Here is a 16,147-nt window from a genome sequence, read left to right on the forward strand (position 1 = left end):
ATCAAGGTTTCCTTTTGTAATTTATATATTTTAAAATATTTTCAAGTCATGGATAGGTGAATCAGTGAATAGGGGAAATAATTGGATATGGAGAACTGGCTGTAATACACAATTAAAACAGAGTAAAGCGATAAAAACTAATTTAAAATAATTTATTTATCTAATTGAGAGGAAATTCTTGCATTTTGACGTATAATGTCTCTTTCAAATGCATCTGAGGAAAGAGACTCAAGTCTATGAATGGTCATGCTGCCAACCTCTTCCTTTCCGTTATCTCAAAGGGGCTGCAAGATCTCTTAGCAAATCTCTTTCAGTTCTCTGTTTTGCAACGCTACCTGGATCATTTAGTACACCGCTCCATCATGTGCAGGAGAAGCCCTGACAAATGGCCCAGAACAAAGTGGAAAGGGTTGGAGACATGAAGGATGACAATGAGGACAAAACACATTTCACACTCTCTTGTGTGCACAATGATCCAGAGAGTTGTCTTCTTCCAGCGCAAGAAAAATTGGGCTTGGGGAGGAGGAGGAGATCCTCTAAAAGACAAAAGAAAGCGTCCATTCAGTTAACAAATGATTCATGCAGGCCTAGGAGGATTTAACTTTAGTGTGCAACCACAGATATATCTATATCTATCTATCTACATACACACTCACCCAACCACTCCATGTCTCTTTCACACACATATATAGTACTATATCGTTCTTTTCTGTGCAAATTAGAAGCAGTGATGAATATTTCATGGCAAAATCCACCAATTAGGAGACCGGGACACAATAGATGATCCTGTCTTTCTCTCCTCGCCCCTTTCTCTCTTTCACCCCAGAGGGCAGATGTTTTGGATTGATGAGTTTTCCCCCTGAACCAGACGGCTGCTCATCTCGGCTCATTTGGAAATGGGGGAAGGAAAAGAGGAGGCAGTCCAAAACCCAATATTCCCCTAAACACCCCCCCCCCTTTACTTATTTGATATGGTCTGCAGCTGTTTTGCTCTGCTTTGGAAGCCACATGAAAAGGAAGGACCAGCGATCTGTCATGCTGCATATGATTTGTGTATAAGTCGGCCGCTTATGTATTGCCAAAAAAGGAAGAAGTGCATCTGTCCCCTCCAAAAAAGACACAGATGTCTATCAATGCATCGGGAGAAATGCAAAATTAGAAATGATAACATAAGGTGAAATCTATCTCACATGGTAGTGGGAAAAGCGATGCAACTAGGGCTGCATCTGCACTGCAGAAATAAGGCCGCTTGACAACATTTTAATTGTCACGGCTTTACATATTCTGAGCTTCAATCCAGCTATGACTTGCACTAACGTTTAGACACAGCGACGTCCCTCTGTTTGGCAAGCATAACAAGCTGGTCCTGTTAAACTGCCTGTCAGTTATAATCCCATTACAAAACTGTTCCAGGTTAAGGTTTCAGGTTTATTACACATTCATGACTTGGGACACAGAAGAGCTTAACCATGCAAGATGCCTACCCCAGGGTTCCTGGCCCTTCAAACATCTGTCTGACAGGCAGAGAGGCAACAGAAAAGGAAGAAAGGATGTTTATGTGAGAGTTAAAACCTCATTGCACCACACTGTCCATGTGGCTGTTGTGAAAAAGGTGCATTTTAGGGATGGTTAGGAAAGGGATTCCCAAAACGAAAATCTGATTTCAATATTGCAATACATTTATAAAAGAGTCTGGAGTATCTGCTATTAGACATACTTTGTACACGGTTTAACTGCCATGGCTCAGTGTTATGGAATTCTGGAATTTGTAGTTTGAAGAGGTATTTAGCCTTCTCTGTCAGAGAGCTCTGATGCCACAACAAATTACAACTCCCAGGATCCCATTGCATTGAGCCATGGCAGTTAATACGGCGTCAAACTGCATTACAGTAGGCCCTTCTTATACACAGAAGGAGGAGAGCAAAACTGGGGCATTTGAAAAGAATCTGGGAAAAAGTAGGATGACAGAGGATTAGTGGAGACTGTCCACTCCAAACTGGACAGGTGGAGAGCCTGTGAAGGTGGATTGTAAGATGGATTGTGCTTCACCTTCCTTGCCCTTGCCTGGTGCATGCACTTGGCAGGTGGGAAATGGAGAATAAATATCAGCTGCACACTTTGATGGGGGAAGGAAAAGACTGGCAAACAGGAAGGAACCAAATACACAATCCAGATTCCTTCTTTGGGTTTGTCATCTTCAGCTACAAAACCAGTTTGGGTCTGTCATCTTCAGCTACAAAAATCAGGCCATATCTCCTTTCTCCCTGTCTTCCTCTCTCTATCTCTACCTTAGAAAGCCGGGGGCGGCTAGGACGTTTCCGTGTTGTACAGTATTGTCAGCTCTGGCAGCTGCAGTAATAGACACTGATGGCTCCCGTTAGGAAATATTGCTGGCGCGCTTCCCTTCACCACTTGTGATGTCACTTTGCGAGAGTGTCATTGGTGCCGTTGCTATAGGGATGCTAGCTGATGCTCATGATGTTCACTGGCATCTGCTGGCTTCCCCCCCTTTGCCTTTGTGTGACTCAGGGAATGTGTGCCGCTAGCCAGCCCTCTCTTGCCCAGAGAGTTGTATGCCTCACTGGGCACTAGTTTGGCAAAGGGGGCACCACACTGCAGCTCTTTGGAAGGTCATATGAGACTGAAGTCTGTGCAGGAAAAGCCCAAGGCATGAGTATAATTATATTGGGGTGGGGGACCTGTGTGCAGAAAATGTAATATGAAGAGCAGACGTAGACTCAGAAGAAGGAAGAGTAAAGATAAGAGGAAGGATAAGATATCAACCATCTGGACAGTGAAGAGAGTGGATATAAAGAAAATAAACTCATTTGACATGTGATGCTGGAGAAGAGTGCTGAGGATACCATTTGTTGTGGTTGTAATTGTGTGCCTTCAAGTTGTTTCTGACTTATAGTGGAAGGCAAACCTACCAAGGGTTTTTCTTGGCCAGGGAGGTTGGCCATTAGCATCCCCTGAGATTGAGAGCATATGTCTTGTCTAAGGGTCACCCAGTGGGTTTCTGTAGCTGAGCAGAGATTTGAACGATGGTTCCCCTGAGAGTTGTAGTCCAGCGCACAAACCACTGCAGCACACTAGCTTTCAGAGTCAAGGTACACAACAACAACAACGCCACATGACTCTTTCCCCACTTTGCTATTTTTTAAATAGTGGAATAGACTGACGCGGCGGTTGAACAGGGTTGTTTTTGAGACTGTAAGCCTGAGGGCAGAGACTATCTTGTTTTCTATTGATCTGTAAGCCTCTCTGGGAGGAACAATGGTTTAACTAATTAATAATAATTAACTGTTGCAGTCAGGACTGGTTCAAGCACCCTCACTTTGAGCAGATCCTAGACTGTCTCCTGCTGTGCAGGAGCCCAACTGAAATCAATGAGACTTACTTCTGAGTGAACATGGCAAGGATAGGGGACTTCTTTCAACCAAAAGGACCAGATTCACAAAGTTTTGGGAGTACATACATGCCATCAATGACAGACGGTAAAAATAAAAGGGATAGGGTAAAAATGCCAGGATATTTTGTTGTTGCGTGCCTTCAAGCCATTTCTGAATTATGGTGACCCTAAGGCCATGGGGTTTTCTTGGCAAGTTTCTCCAAAGGTTGCCCTTGCCATCCTGTGTGACTTGCCCAACATCACCCAAAAGGTTTCCATGGCTAAGAGGAGATTTGAACCCTGGTTCCCAGAGTCCAAGTCCAACACTCAAACCATACACAGGTTCAAGTAGTAACTACAAATCCCAAATGTCTGTAGGTTTATTTTCAAACTCCCCCCACCAACTCTCACATATTGGTTGTATCTTTTGCATGGAAAGATGGGCCATAAATGCTGAAATAGATATCAGCGTTCCTCCAAGGCAAACTATTCCACACTCATAGTAAAGAAATTCTACCTAATGTTTAGTGGAATCTCTTTTTGTGCCATTTGAATCCAGTGTACAGTAGTTCATGTTCTAATCTAATTGTACCAAGTTGCCTTAATTGTATCTAATCGCGTCTTACAATATTTTGTACTTAATCTAATTCTACTTGTATCTTGTAATATTTTGCAATGTCTGTTTCCTTTTCTCTCACAGGTTTTCTTTCCATTTCTTCCCTGGCTGTTTCCCCCCAGATCCCCCGCTCCTTTTACAATGCAGGTACTACCATGACAACATACATGACATGTGAAGTCAACTCTGGATTCAGTTGTTACCTTGGCAACATGTGTGTATTCGAAAATATATGCGTATATATTAAATACACCCTTCTGTCACCAAACGTAATGGCTGTGATGGTTCATTATCCAATTTCCCCCTTCAGGAAGAAGGATCAGGTTAATATCCCTAGGAATATGGGGACAGTCTTTATAATGCAATTATCGGACAGAAAGGGATGGTTATGGCAATGCGATGATGCAGTTATCAGTAATTGCTTCATTCATGGAGACATTCTCCTTCTGCATACCATGCTACAATCTGTGAAAATGCCTGTGTATTGATTTGTTGTGGCATGCCTTTCTGCACAATTGCATATTTCTTCATTGTTGTTGTGTGTCCACAAGTTGTTTCCCACTTATGGTAACCATACGGTGAACCTATTTTGGGGTTATTCTTGGCAAGATTTGTTCAGAGAGGGTTGGCCTTGGCTTTATCTTCCTCAGAGGCTGAGAAAAGATGACTTGCTCATCCAGTGGGTTTCCATGACCAAGCAGAGGATTTGAACCCTGGTCTCCATTGCCCAAACCACAACACCATGTTGCCCTTTCTTTGTATTACTATCCTCTAGGTATTGGGTTTGTATCTGAAGGACTCTTGGCTCCCTTATAATAGCTTTGTCCAATTTTTAAGATCTGCTTTAGGAAGGGGGGAAAAAGCAAGATATTATACTGACTGAAGCAAACGACAAGATGGGACTCTGTTTCTAGGGTTCAAATCCCTGCTTGGCCATAAAACTCGCTGGGTGATCTGGGAAAGTCACATGCTCTCAGCCTCAGAGGAAGCCCATGGGAAACCTCCTCCTAATAAATCTTGACAAGAAAATCCCATGATAGGGTTGATTTAGCATTGCCATTAGTCTTGAAGCCACACGGCAACAGCAAATCAGCCCCAAAAGAGACCAAAAGACAACCCTGCATACATGAGGATGCATCAACGCTGTAGACATAATGCAGTTTGGCACCACTTTTAACTGTCATGGCTCCATCCTACCGAAGCCTATGATTTGTAGTTTTGCAAGACACTGGGACTCTTGCAAGGCTAAAGATCTTGCAAAAATACAAATCCCAGGATTCCGTAGGATGGGGCTGCAACACTTAAAGTGGGGTGAAACTGCATTATTTCTACGGTGTAGATACACCCTGGGAGTTGTTGTCCAAAGTGTCGTTTTTACAAGCTCTGCTGCAAAGCATCTTCCACTGCTGTGTTTCCATCTATGTTTCGGGGAAACTGGATGAGAATACACCTGAATTAAAATCCAGAATTGGGTACAGATCTGGGTATGCGTACCTGTCAAAATATCAGAGGGCTGAGGCTTAGGAGCAAGCCATCGTAAATTGAATGAGCAATCGGTAGACAAGGCCCCGGTGATCAAGTGGGTTTACAGGGCTGAACGTGTAGGACTGTATATCATTCTGGTCTCAGTGTGTTTTCAACCTTACCTTACCGGCTCCTTGCGAGATTCCTCCCAGAGATAGAAGAGGTGCAGCTGAGCCTCACCCTCCTTCAAGATGGGGAAACTGAATGCATTTTTCGTTCCCACCTGCAAGAAACAAACTCTTCATGCGTCAGGATGTAAGGAGGAACAACACCCATGTTACTTTTAGGTTCTGAAAACACACAATTTCTTTAGACTCTAAACCTGCATAAGCTAACATCTTTGCTTGATGAAGAAGCCAGTGGAGCTTTGAAAGTTTGTTGTTGTTGTGTGCCTTCAGGTCATTGCCAATTTATGGCAACCCTAGCATGGTATAGTGGTTTGAGCGTTGGACAAGGACTCTGGAGACCAAGGTTTGAATCCTTGCTCAGCTATGGAAGCCCACTGGGTGACTTTGGGCAAGTCACATGCTCTTAGCTGCTGAGGAATCTAAAGGCAAAGCCCCCTCTGAACAAATCTTGCCAACCTAAATGCACAAAATGCATGATGCCAGCTTTCGACTCAGCCATATAAACCCACAGGGTGACCTTGGCCAAGTCACATTCTCTCAGCTTCAGAGGAAGGCAATGGCAGTGTCAAACTAAGACTTTAATTCCTCCTTTTGCTGCAATCGTCCCCAAGGTCCCATTTTTCTCTCCATACTAGACTGATTCCAGACAAAAATGAACAGGGATACAATTATGTTAGAGATATGTTAGTTACCTTTGGTAGAGACTTTTGGTCCCTGACGGCTGGATCTTTTAATTAAGGAATCCTGCAAAATTTCTGAAGGGGCCACCGAGACGGCAATTTAAAAACTACGGCAGCCCAGGAGACATAAAGCCCTTCAATGAACGATGGCTGTTACAGATAAAAATTTAGCTTCCATTCTCCATACAATATAGATGGATAACCTGTGACCATCTAAATGATTACATTTCCTTTATCCCTCGCCACTGGCCATGTATGCGGGTGGTGGCTGATGGGAGTTGGAATCCAACAACATTTATAGGATCTAGACCTTTCCACTTCAGCCTTATATCTCATACTAGGAAAAAGGATCCTAGTTACAAAATGCATGCACACCTTTTATGCAGGATACCCTCATTTTTTAAAATGAAATGTGTATGTGAAATGTGCATTTTGCATGCACAATATTGTGATAGCACTTTGCTGGGATATAGGGCATTTTTATGCGGGATATCCTCATTTTTTCAAATGTGCATTTTGCATCCACAATTAGCTTACACTTTGTAAATCGCTTATGGAGTGCTTAAGTGCAATGATAAGCAGTATAGAAATGTATTTGCTATTGCTATGTTGTGATAGCATTTTGCTGGGATATAAGGCTTTTATGCAGGATGTCCTCATTTTGTCAAATGTGAATTTTGCACACACTGTATTGTGACAGCACTTGACTGAGGAACACAGCTGTCAGAAATAGGGTTGCAAGGTTAGGACTATCCCAGAGTAGGCCATTTGTCTCCTGTGAGTGTTGTTGTTGTGATTTGCTATTGCTTGTCTATGTATCACGTTATTGTTTCTAGTGCAACCTGCTCTCCTTTCCTTAGGAAGCAAGCGTGGGTGGGCTACAGAACTGATTTAACAATCATACCAGGGAAGTGCTTCTTTAGCATGAAAGGCAAAATTGCAGACGTTTTCACTGCCAAACATCCTCAGGTCCGTTGCTTCTCAGACTTGCAGCAAAGTGGGACACGACACGGACTCCCCCTTCCTCTGTTCCAATAAAATAGCACAAAAATTGATCAATACTCTAAGCGGACAACCTCCTCCCTCTGCTAGCCTTATTGAGACCCCCATTTGAATCCTAACTAGGGCATGGAGAGAACAGCAATAACAACAACCACAAGGCTTCAGCTTGCAATACAACACAATGTGCCTTCAATTCGTTTCCAACTTATGGCAACCCTAAGGCAAACTTATCACAGGGTTTTATTGGCACATTTCTTCAGAAGAGGTTTGCCATTGCCTTCCCCTGAGGCTGAGAGAGTATGACTTGCCGAAGGTGTCCCAATGAATTTACATGACCGAAACTGGATTCAAACCCTGGTCTCCAGAGTTGTAGTCCAGCACTCAAACCATACACTACACTGGCTCTCCCATAACCCACCCAAATCAAGATTTAAAGCTTGCCAGTATATATACATATATACATATACACTCACCCTTCCGTATTTGCGGCTTCGATATATGCGGATTTGATTGATATGTCCTCTCTAGGAATATCTAGGGCCTCCAGTGCAACTCTATGGTCAACTTTAACTAAAAGCTGCACTGAAAGACCCAGAGATTCTGAGAGAGAATACTCTATTAGGCATTTGTAGCAAATCCAACGCAACTCTATGGTCAACGTCTGGCAGATGTTGACCATAGAGTTGCGCTGGAGGACCTAGAGATTCCTAGAGAGGTAAAAATCTTGGTGTTTTCATTATTTGCGTTTTTCCATATTCATCATGGGGGACTTGCGTATAATATATCCTATCGAATACGGAGCAACAAGTGTACATATATTCTGTTCATGGGTCAGAAAGGCTGCATCCACAGTCGGAAATAATCCGGTTTGACACCACTTTAACTTTCACGGCATCCTAGAAACTGTAGTTTATTGTGGTCCCACACCTGACAGGGAAGGCTAAATATCTGGCAAAACTACAATTCCCAGAATTCCATAGCATTGAGCCACGATGGAGGTTGAAGTGGTGTCAAAACCGGATTAATTTATGCAGCTTCTGGAGAGCCTTTAGTAGTTAAAGCGGTATCAAGCCGGATTATTTCTTCAGTGCGGACACAGACATATAGTCTCACAAGCACCTTTCTCCCATCCTGATGGTCAAAGATACAATTATATGCATACATAAACGCATATTATTGTATTGTTGTGGTTGTTATTTAAGCACGCAACATATTGTGCCCTTTCGTGCCACCCAGAAATGGCTCTCTGAAGCAGCCGCCTCGCTCCAGACCTAATGGGGGGAAAAACCAACACTTCCCTTGTTTGTTATTAGAAAGGATATACCAAGTAAGCCGATTAAACAGATTAAGCAATTAAAAACATGTCGACGGTCTAAAAAAAAGCCGCTTCGATTAATCGGTGAGCAGGTTTTTATTGAAAAATTAAAATATAGTCCTGAAATGGAATAAAAATTCGGCTTATAATATACTTTATACAAAGCGCAGGTCGCACTTTCGACCGCAAAGGAAGGCAAGAAGGCCCCACAAAATGGAGAGCATTTGAGGGGGGGAAATGTAGGACAATAATTGAAGGGGGGAAAGGACCTTATGAAAATTAAGGAGGACGTTATAAAAGAAAAGCTAAAAAGCATTAATCAGAATATGAATCCGGGCTTCTTAGTCCTGCACAAAATGGAAGACGTTTGGGCATTCCCTCAAATGTAGGACGCGTCCGGGAAAAGAAGGACGGCTGGTCATTTTGCACCTTGCCTACCTCACACGGTTGTTGTGAGGAGGAAAGGCAGAGGAGAGGGTCCTACACAACCCTTGATGGAAGGATGGTATAATATATATACATATATAATGTAATATATATATATATATATGAGAGCATAACATGTATATTATGTGTATTATATCTATATACTTGTATGCATATATCACGATATATATATATGTGTGTTTGTGCATATATTATGTCCATTTTACAGATGGGAACTGACTCTTGAGGGCCCTCAGAAACCCCATTGCCTCCAATGGGCTTCATTCTCCTCATAGCTGTGTCTATTTAGGGCGACACAACGTCACCATTGGACCAACTCCTTGACTTCTGGACCCCATTCCTCCACATAACCTCTATTTATATGACGGGAGGCGGGTCCAACCTTCAATCGCCGTGTCACTCACGGCCGGGCGAGCCAAATCATTGGTGGGCAGAGGCTAAGCCACGCCCATTCCTCCTCCTCTTGGCAATCGCTCTCAGTTTCCAATCTCAGTTGCTAAGGCGAGTTAGGGGGGCGGAGTCAGGGGAAGAAAAAAACCCTTCACCTCCGCCGCGCATGCGCCGAACTACCAAGCTCCCTCCCCACACGGGAGAGAGAACAAGTTTTGAGAAGCGCGGCCTCCAGCCAATCGGTTTCTAGGATGGAGGAGGAGGAGGAGGCGGGGAGAAGGAAGAGAAAGAGAGAGGCGATTGGCTGCTGCGCGCGTGTTGCCTAGATGACCGTTGGCCCCGCCCCCTTTTCCTCCTCCTCGCGCCGCGCGCAGGCGCAATAGAAGTGGGAGGTGTCGGGGCGCGCGCCCGACGAACCGCGGCCCCGAGTCTGGTCCTGGCTCAGTTTTTCTTTCCCTTCGAAGGAGGCGCCTTTTCCGGCGGCTTTGCGGCAAAAGGGGCTTAGAATCAAAAAGGAGGCCCGTCCTTCCCTTCATCCGACGGTCCTCGCTTCCGGTGCTGGCCTCGGCGGCGATGAGGTAAGCCCTGGCTGCTGGGAGAGGTATAGATAGAGATGTGTGTGTGTGTGTGGTTGTGTGGTTGTGTGAGTCGGAGGAGGAAAAACCGGTCGAAAGGGGAGGAAGGAGGCTGTTCCCTTTTCCTTTTTAAAGGGGAGGGGCGACTAGGGTCCAGGAGGGGAAGGGGTTGTGGTTGTGTGATTGTGTGATAAGGGGGGTTATTGTGTGTCTGTGAGGGGCTGTTTGGGGGCGTTTACAGTTTGGGGGTGGGAGGGCCAAGAGATAGATAGACAGACATACAGACATACAGATATGTAGATACACACACAAACACAACTTATGCATATGCATATATACACATGGGTACACATACATATAGACGCACAGTTACACACAGTATACACATGGGTACACATACACACATACATGTATATACATACACACATATACATATAGACGCACAGTTACACACACACACAAAGACACACACAGAGATCTATATGTGGGGGGGCTGTGAGGTTGTGAAGGGGCAGGTGGGGTTATTGTGTGTCTGGTGGCGTTTCAGTTTTGGGGTGGGTGGGTCAAGAAAGGTGTGTGTGTACACACATATATTATACATATGTATATAGACACATAGTGAGAGAGAGAGAGTTAGACACACAGAGTTACACGCACATATATATATATATATATATATATACACACACACACATTTAAGATGTGACTGTGTGATTGTGAAGGAGGAGGTCATGTTATTGTGAGGGGCTGTTGGACATTTGGGGGTGGGTGGGCCACAAAAGAAAGAAAGAAAGATAGATAGACAGACAGACAGACAGACAGACACACAGATACTAATATATGTCTATATACACACACATAGTGACACACTCACATATACACACATAGGCACACATGTGTAGATACACACACATATATACGTATATATGAGAGAGAGAGAGTTACACACACACATATATATACATACTGTGTATATATACACAAAATGAGAGTAAGACACACAGTTACACACACACACACACACACAAATGTAACCCTCCTTCCTCAAGGAAAGAAGCACAACTTGGCCTTCCCATTGTGTTTCCCAGTCTCTGCTCCCTAATGCTACCAAGGCCTTCATGCAAAACAACCAGGTCCCCTCCACCCCAAATAGAGACACAGGCAGCCTGTGTGTGTGTGTGTGTGTGTGTGTGTGTGTGTGTATGCTGTTGTTGTGAGCCTTCAAGTCCATGGCCACCCTAAGGCGAACTTAGCATGGCCATTGCCTTCCCCTACACACACATTCACCTATATACCTGTCTGTCTTTATGTATGTATACACACACACACACACACACACACACATGAATATATGTATCTTCTTAGTAGACAGGCACATACATGCATCTGTGTATGCTTAAACTATGTGCACATGTATGGATACACACACACACACACATATACATACACATGCATGTATATATGCATACACACAGACTTTTATATGTTTTAATCGTATTGTTCTTTTCATTTGTAAGCCATTTTGTGTCCCAGTTTTGGCGGCAGAGCAGGATCTAGATCAATATAATGGTAATATATACACACACACTCAATGTGTGTTGACCCACAACAGCTTATTGTTGCAGTCCCTCCCCCAGTTTAAGATGGGGTTTGTAACTCCGATTGAATCATTGCTATTGCGTTGATTCTTCCAAGCAAATGGATCCACTGCGCTTCGCCTCCATAGAATCGCCACAGCTGCTGTTAAAAGGTTCATACATTTTGAGGGGAGGCCAGGTTGTTGTGCAATGGCAGTTGGGGGTGCCAGGGTTTTATTTTGGGGGGGGGAGAGGGACCTGGCTGTTGTGCGAGGAACCGAATAGGCATTAAAGGCCAAACATGGGGATGTTTGATGGGATATGTTGTTTTCATTGTTGTCAGGAGGTCATTGCATTGGGGGCAGTGATTGGAAGTGTGCAAGGTGGGTCAGGGTTTTCGTTGTGGGTGGATTGAAGGCAAATGTTGGACTATTCAAACGTTGGTTTTACCATTTCACTTGCATACAGGAGTGAAATGGTAAAGATGCTTTTCAGAGATCCTGTATAACAGGTGAGCCAAGGTTTCTTTTCATGCTCTTTTTTGAGTGTTTCATTGTTGTGTGTCTTGTTGTTTCCAACTTATGGCAACCCTGCCTGTGCCTTCCCCTGAGGCCGAGAGCATGCAGCTTGACTTAAGGTCACCCAGTGGGTTCTTATGGCTGAGCAGGGATTCAGACCCTGATCTCTAGAGTTGTATTGTCCAGCGCTCAAACCACCGCACTGTGCTTTGGGCCTCTTAGGAATGGATGGTCCATAGATCATAGGTTTGTTGGTGTGTATCTGCCTAGGAATGAAAGGATTTCATCGCCATCGGGATCGGATGAAGCTGTGGATAGGGATTGGGGGCTATAGTTAAATAGGGAATATATTGGATTGGTAGGAGGTTTTGTTATTTGTGTGGCCTAATGGGTGATGAGATGTTAAGGGGCTGGGACTGTGCATTTGGGGGGACAGATTATTATGTGCGTTGTGCGATAACAAGACTTAAAAGTGGGGCAGGAGGAGTAGAAAAGGGGTGAGTGGGTGAACACCTGGCAAAGGTTGGGGTCCATTTGGGGAGAGGAGGGGCACTGAGCGGCTGTGACAATAGAGAAAGAAGTGGAGGAAAGGCTTGAGGCACCATAAGAAAGTCTGTTCGGTCTTCTTTATATGGGAAAGATGGGGGATTGAACAGTAATATTAGCATCTTAGTCATTGTTCATGTCACATTGCATTATGTGTACAGTCTATTTTTATGTAACGTTGAATCAAGTTGCTTGGAAAGTGCTGAAGGACAGGGATTTGGGGGCAAGTATATAATAAGGAGAAGGGTAATGAGCCAGGCCTGGGGGAAGGGGGGTTTGGTGTGAGTGAAGGCTCACAACAAATACGAAAATGGTGTGTGTGGGTGTTTAGGAGAAATGTTGGGTTTAGATCTGACCCAGAGGTGATGGGGCTGGCATCGGGGGTTTTAAGGGAGAGGTGGGGATATATTAGGTAGAGACTAAGGAATTCTGAAGCATAGGAAGAACAACAAGCATAATAATATCCTACATTTTAGGTGAGGGTGATAACAGTGACTGGAGGCAACTGACAGGCGAAGGTAGAGAGGTATTTTGGAAAGCATAGTGAGACAGCAGAAAGGAGGATGCCGAGGAGATGTCCTTTGTTGTCTTTGTTGGGGAGCCAGACTCTTGCAGGAAAGGTATGTCGAGACACCTGCCTTTTGCCACCCCTTTCCTGGCGTATGCCACGCGAACACGCCGGCGAAAGGGGCAAGGGCGACGTTGGTGGAAGGACTTCTGTGTCCTGCCCTCTCCCTTTATCCTCTTGCCTCCGAGTGTCTGGTGCTTCTCTTCCTCCCAGCCAGCGGCTGATCCCTCTTAGGGGTAGGATGAAGGAAAGAGACAAGGGTACGGCAGAAGCAGGGAAACCTGAGGCCTGCCGCCTTCTGTTGCCGCCTTCCCCTGCTGTGCCACCCGCTCTGCCCCCGTTCCATTGTTGGAGAAATCAGACGATCAGGGAATTTTCTCCTTCAGTAAACTGCTTGGTACCTGTCTGTATTGTCAGGCCGGAAACCCGCTGGGGAAGGACGTGTGCAGCCAGTCTAGGATGATAAATACGAATTGTGCATGTCGTCTTTCCCTTGTATTCCTTTGTACACCTGAGATAGTGGGCTTCCCTCCTTTCCGTAAGTTTGAATTAACATATCTCATCAAAGCATCGCCCAGACTGCCTGTTTCCCACTGAGCTTTGCTCTTAGACCAAGCCCTGGCAGATAAAGAAGGAAAAAATGCTGGCATTTCCATGACCGAAGGATCTGTGTTCAGTGCTGTGCGTGGAAACCGGTTCTGTGTCTTGTGAATTTTAGCCTGGGAGTGCTAGGATGGGTCTCTCTTCTTTCTGTTTCAGATGGTGGATGTTGATGTTTGTGCTGGTGGGGATAGCACAAGAAGAAAAATGGATGCTCTAACAGATAGCGCAGCGGAGATCGTTCCATTGGAACTCTATGATTCGGCCCGAGCAAAAATAGCTGCTAATCTACAGTGGATCTGTGCAAAAGCCTATGGAATTGGTAAGACGCCCCATTGGGTGATGATGCTTTTATTTTTCTTCCCCCTCCCTTGCCCTTTCATATGTTAAGTGGATTTGAGATGACCTGTGTTTCACATATCAATTGTGTGTCCAACTGATTTGCTGGCTGCCCTGCTCCTGTGTTTTCAAATACAAGGATAAATGCCTGACAGGAGGCTTGTCAATGTATTGCTCCCCCCCTCCAAACCCTATTGTAAATGGGTTGCAGTTGCAAGTGCCTCACATCCTGCTGTGTTTTGTGTTTCCTTTCTGCTAAATTAGTGCTGTTCTACACACCACAGACCCACACTGAGCTCTTGCAGGCCTCTTAGGCCCTTGCAGCGTGAGTCATTTTGGCAGCCATGTACATCCTTGCCATTACCTCCTGATGGCACATAATCGATCTAGGGTTTTTAAAAAAGATATGTATGGTTTTTATATAGTGGACTGCAGACATTTTACTCGTTGGATATCTTCTCACAGACTTGAACCACCTGCATCCAAGACTTAGTAGTAAGGCCTCATTCTGTTTTGTGTCACACTGCTGTATCACAACTAGATGGAAATCGTAGAAAAGACGTTCTTTCAAACACCCAGGTTTTTTTGTATAAGTGGATCTTAATTGGGACCATTCCAGTCGATCTTCTTTTGTAAAGCCCAGTTGTAAATTTGTGTCTCGAGTTGCAGTGCCTCCTTCTTACATATTTTGAAGTCTTGGTGTCTTTAAGGATTTGTGGCTGCTGATTATCATGATAAAGCAAAACAAAATATAACATACACAAATGTTGCGGGAAATGAGATAGTCCTCTTAATCTAACTCTAATTTGCCAAACTCTAATATGCTTAATGGATTAACATTGGCTTGCTTTGTGGTAGTGCTAAGTAATACACTGTACTCCTGCCGTCGCATGGCTTTGGTTTGTTGTCAGCTAAAGTGTTACTTTTTTGTTTTTAGACCTACAAATGTTAGGAATGTGGTACAGTGACATTGGGAGTTGCAGTCAGTCCATTTTTTCCCTGTATTTACTTCTACTGTTCTTGAAAATATATAGGAATTTTACGAAGCAACAAACATCTCTCTCCTCATAACATAATCTGTCATTGCTGTTTTAAAAATGTACAGCTGGACCTTGAAGCAAATAGACTTTGCTCCATCATTGTAGTTTGCCTCTTGGAATAGTTTGTGCCTTATTAAACAGTAGTATGTTAAATAATGTGCAAACACTTCTTATTCTACCTTGTGAAGAACAAACTAATGGTGTGGCCTGTGTTTATGTTTATGTTTATTACAGCCATGGGAACTGAGTTTGAACAGTGGCCTCTGATGGCAGGTTCTGGACATATCTATACTTAGCTTCAAGATCGATGTTAGAATCCCTTTTTTATTTTGTGGTTGTCGTTCTGTCCAATATTTAAATTTACTGGTCCACTTAATACAGCCTCAGCTGATAATTCTTGAGCACTGTTCTTCCTACTGCTATGAAACCTGCCATGAGCGTGTTAATGTATTTGTATTCCAATGTTCTTTGAATGCTGAAATGCAAATGCGTAGCCTTCCAGTATTTTGGGCAAGACAGAAAAAAAGGTTTCACTTCATAAATTAAACTACTCCTTCCCAAAATGTCTTGGACCACTGTCTCACACTGTGCCACCATCTCCATCTTGTTTTGTGTGTGCTTCATTTTTGTCTAATGTTTTCTGTTCCTCGAGAGAGCACTGTTTTCCAGCATCACAAAAGACTGTAGTTGCTGCAGATGGGACTGAAGGTGGGAATTGACCCTGTCCAGGGCTAAAGGTCTTTGTAAATGCCTGATGCTCTATGAACCACCCCTTTATGTGCTGTAACAATAAAGCAAGGTTGAGCCATCTCTGTAGTGGGGCCTTTTCTGTGGAATGCTTTTTAGGGTATTTTGTTGAAGCTTTTAAGTGGTGTGTGTGTGTGTAAACTT

At 44.0% G+C, this 16,147-nt stretch overlaps 1 protein-coding gene and 1 long non-coding RNA gene across 4 annotated transcripts in view; one reads left to right on the top strand and one right to left on the bottom strand.

Annotated features, from left to right (window-relative positions):
• Positions 1 to 110: 110 nt before the first annotated feature.
• Positions 111 to 9,606, bottom strand: LOC121936937. Its single transcript, XR_006105053.1, has 4 exons — positions 9,486 to 9,606; positions 7,244 to 7,365; positions 5,654 to 5,754; positions 111 to 536 (listed from the first exon to the last, which is right to left on the bottom strand). It is a non-coding gene; the product is annotated as an uncharacterized LOC121936937 (long non-coding RNA).
• A 287-nt stretch (positions 9,607 to 9,893) lies between these two features.
• CAMSAP1 (calmodulin regulated spectrin associated protein 1) overlaps positions 9,894 to 16,147 on the top strand; it is a 33,182-nt gene continuing 26,928 nt past the window's right edge. For all 3 annotated transcript variants that reach the window (XM_042479090.1, XM_042479091.1, XM_042479092.1), the window contains exons 1-2: positions 9,894 to 10,071; positions 14,037 to 14,199. In XM_042479090.1, coding sequence (XP_042335024.1) covers positions 14,037 to 14,199 — 163 coding nt within the window. In that variant the 5' untranslated portion in view covers positions 9,894 to 10,071. The remainder of the gene's footprint in view (positions 10,072 to 14,036; positions 14,200 to 16,147) is intronic.

Source organism: Sceloporus undulatus, chromosome 7 (genome assembly GCF_019175285.1).
Source record: "Sceloporus undulatus isolate JIND9_A2432 ecotype Alabama chromosome 7, SceUnd_v1.1, whole genome shotgun sequence".
Classification (NCBI taxonomy): Eukaryota; Metazoa; Chordata; class Lepidosauria; order Squamata; family Phrynosomatidae; genus Sceloporus; species Sceloporus undulatus.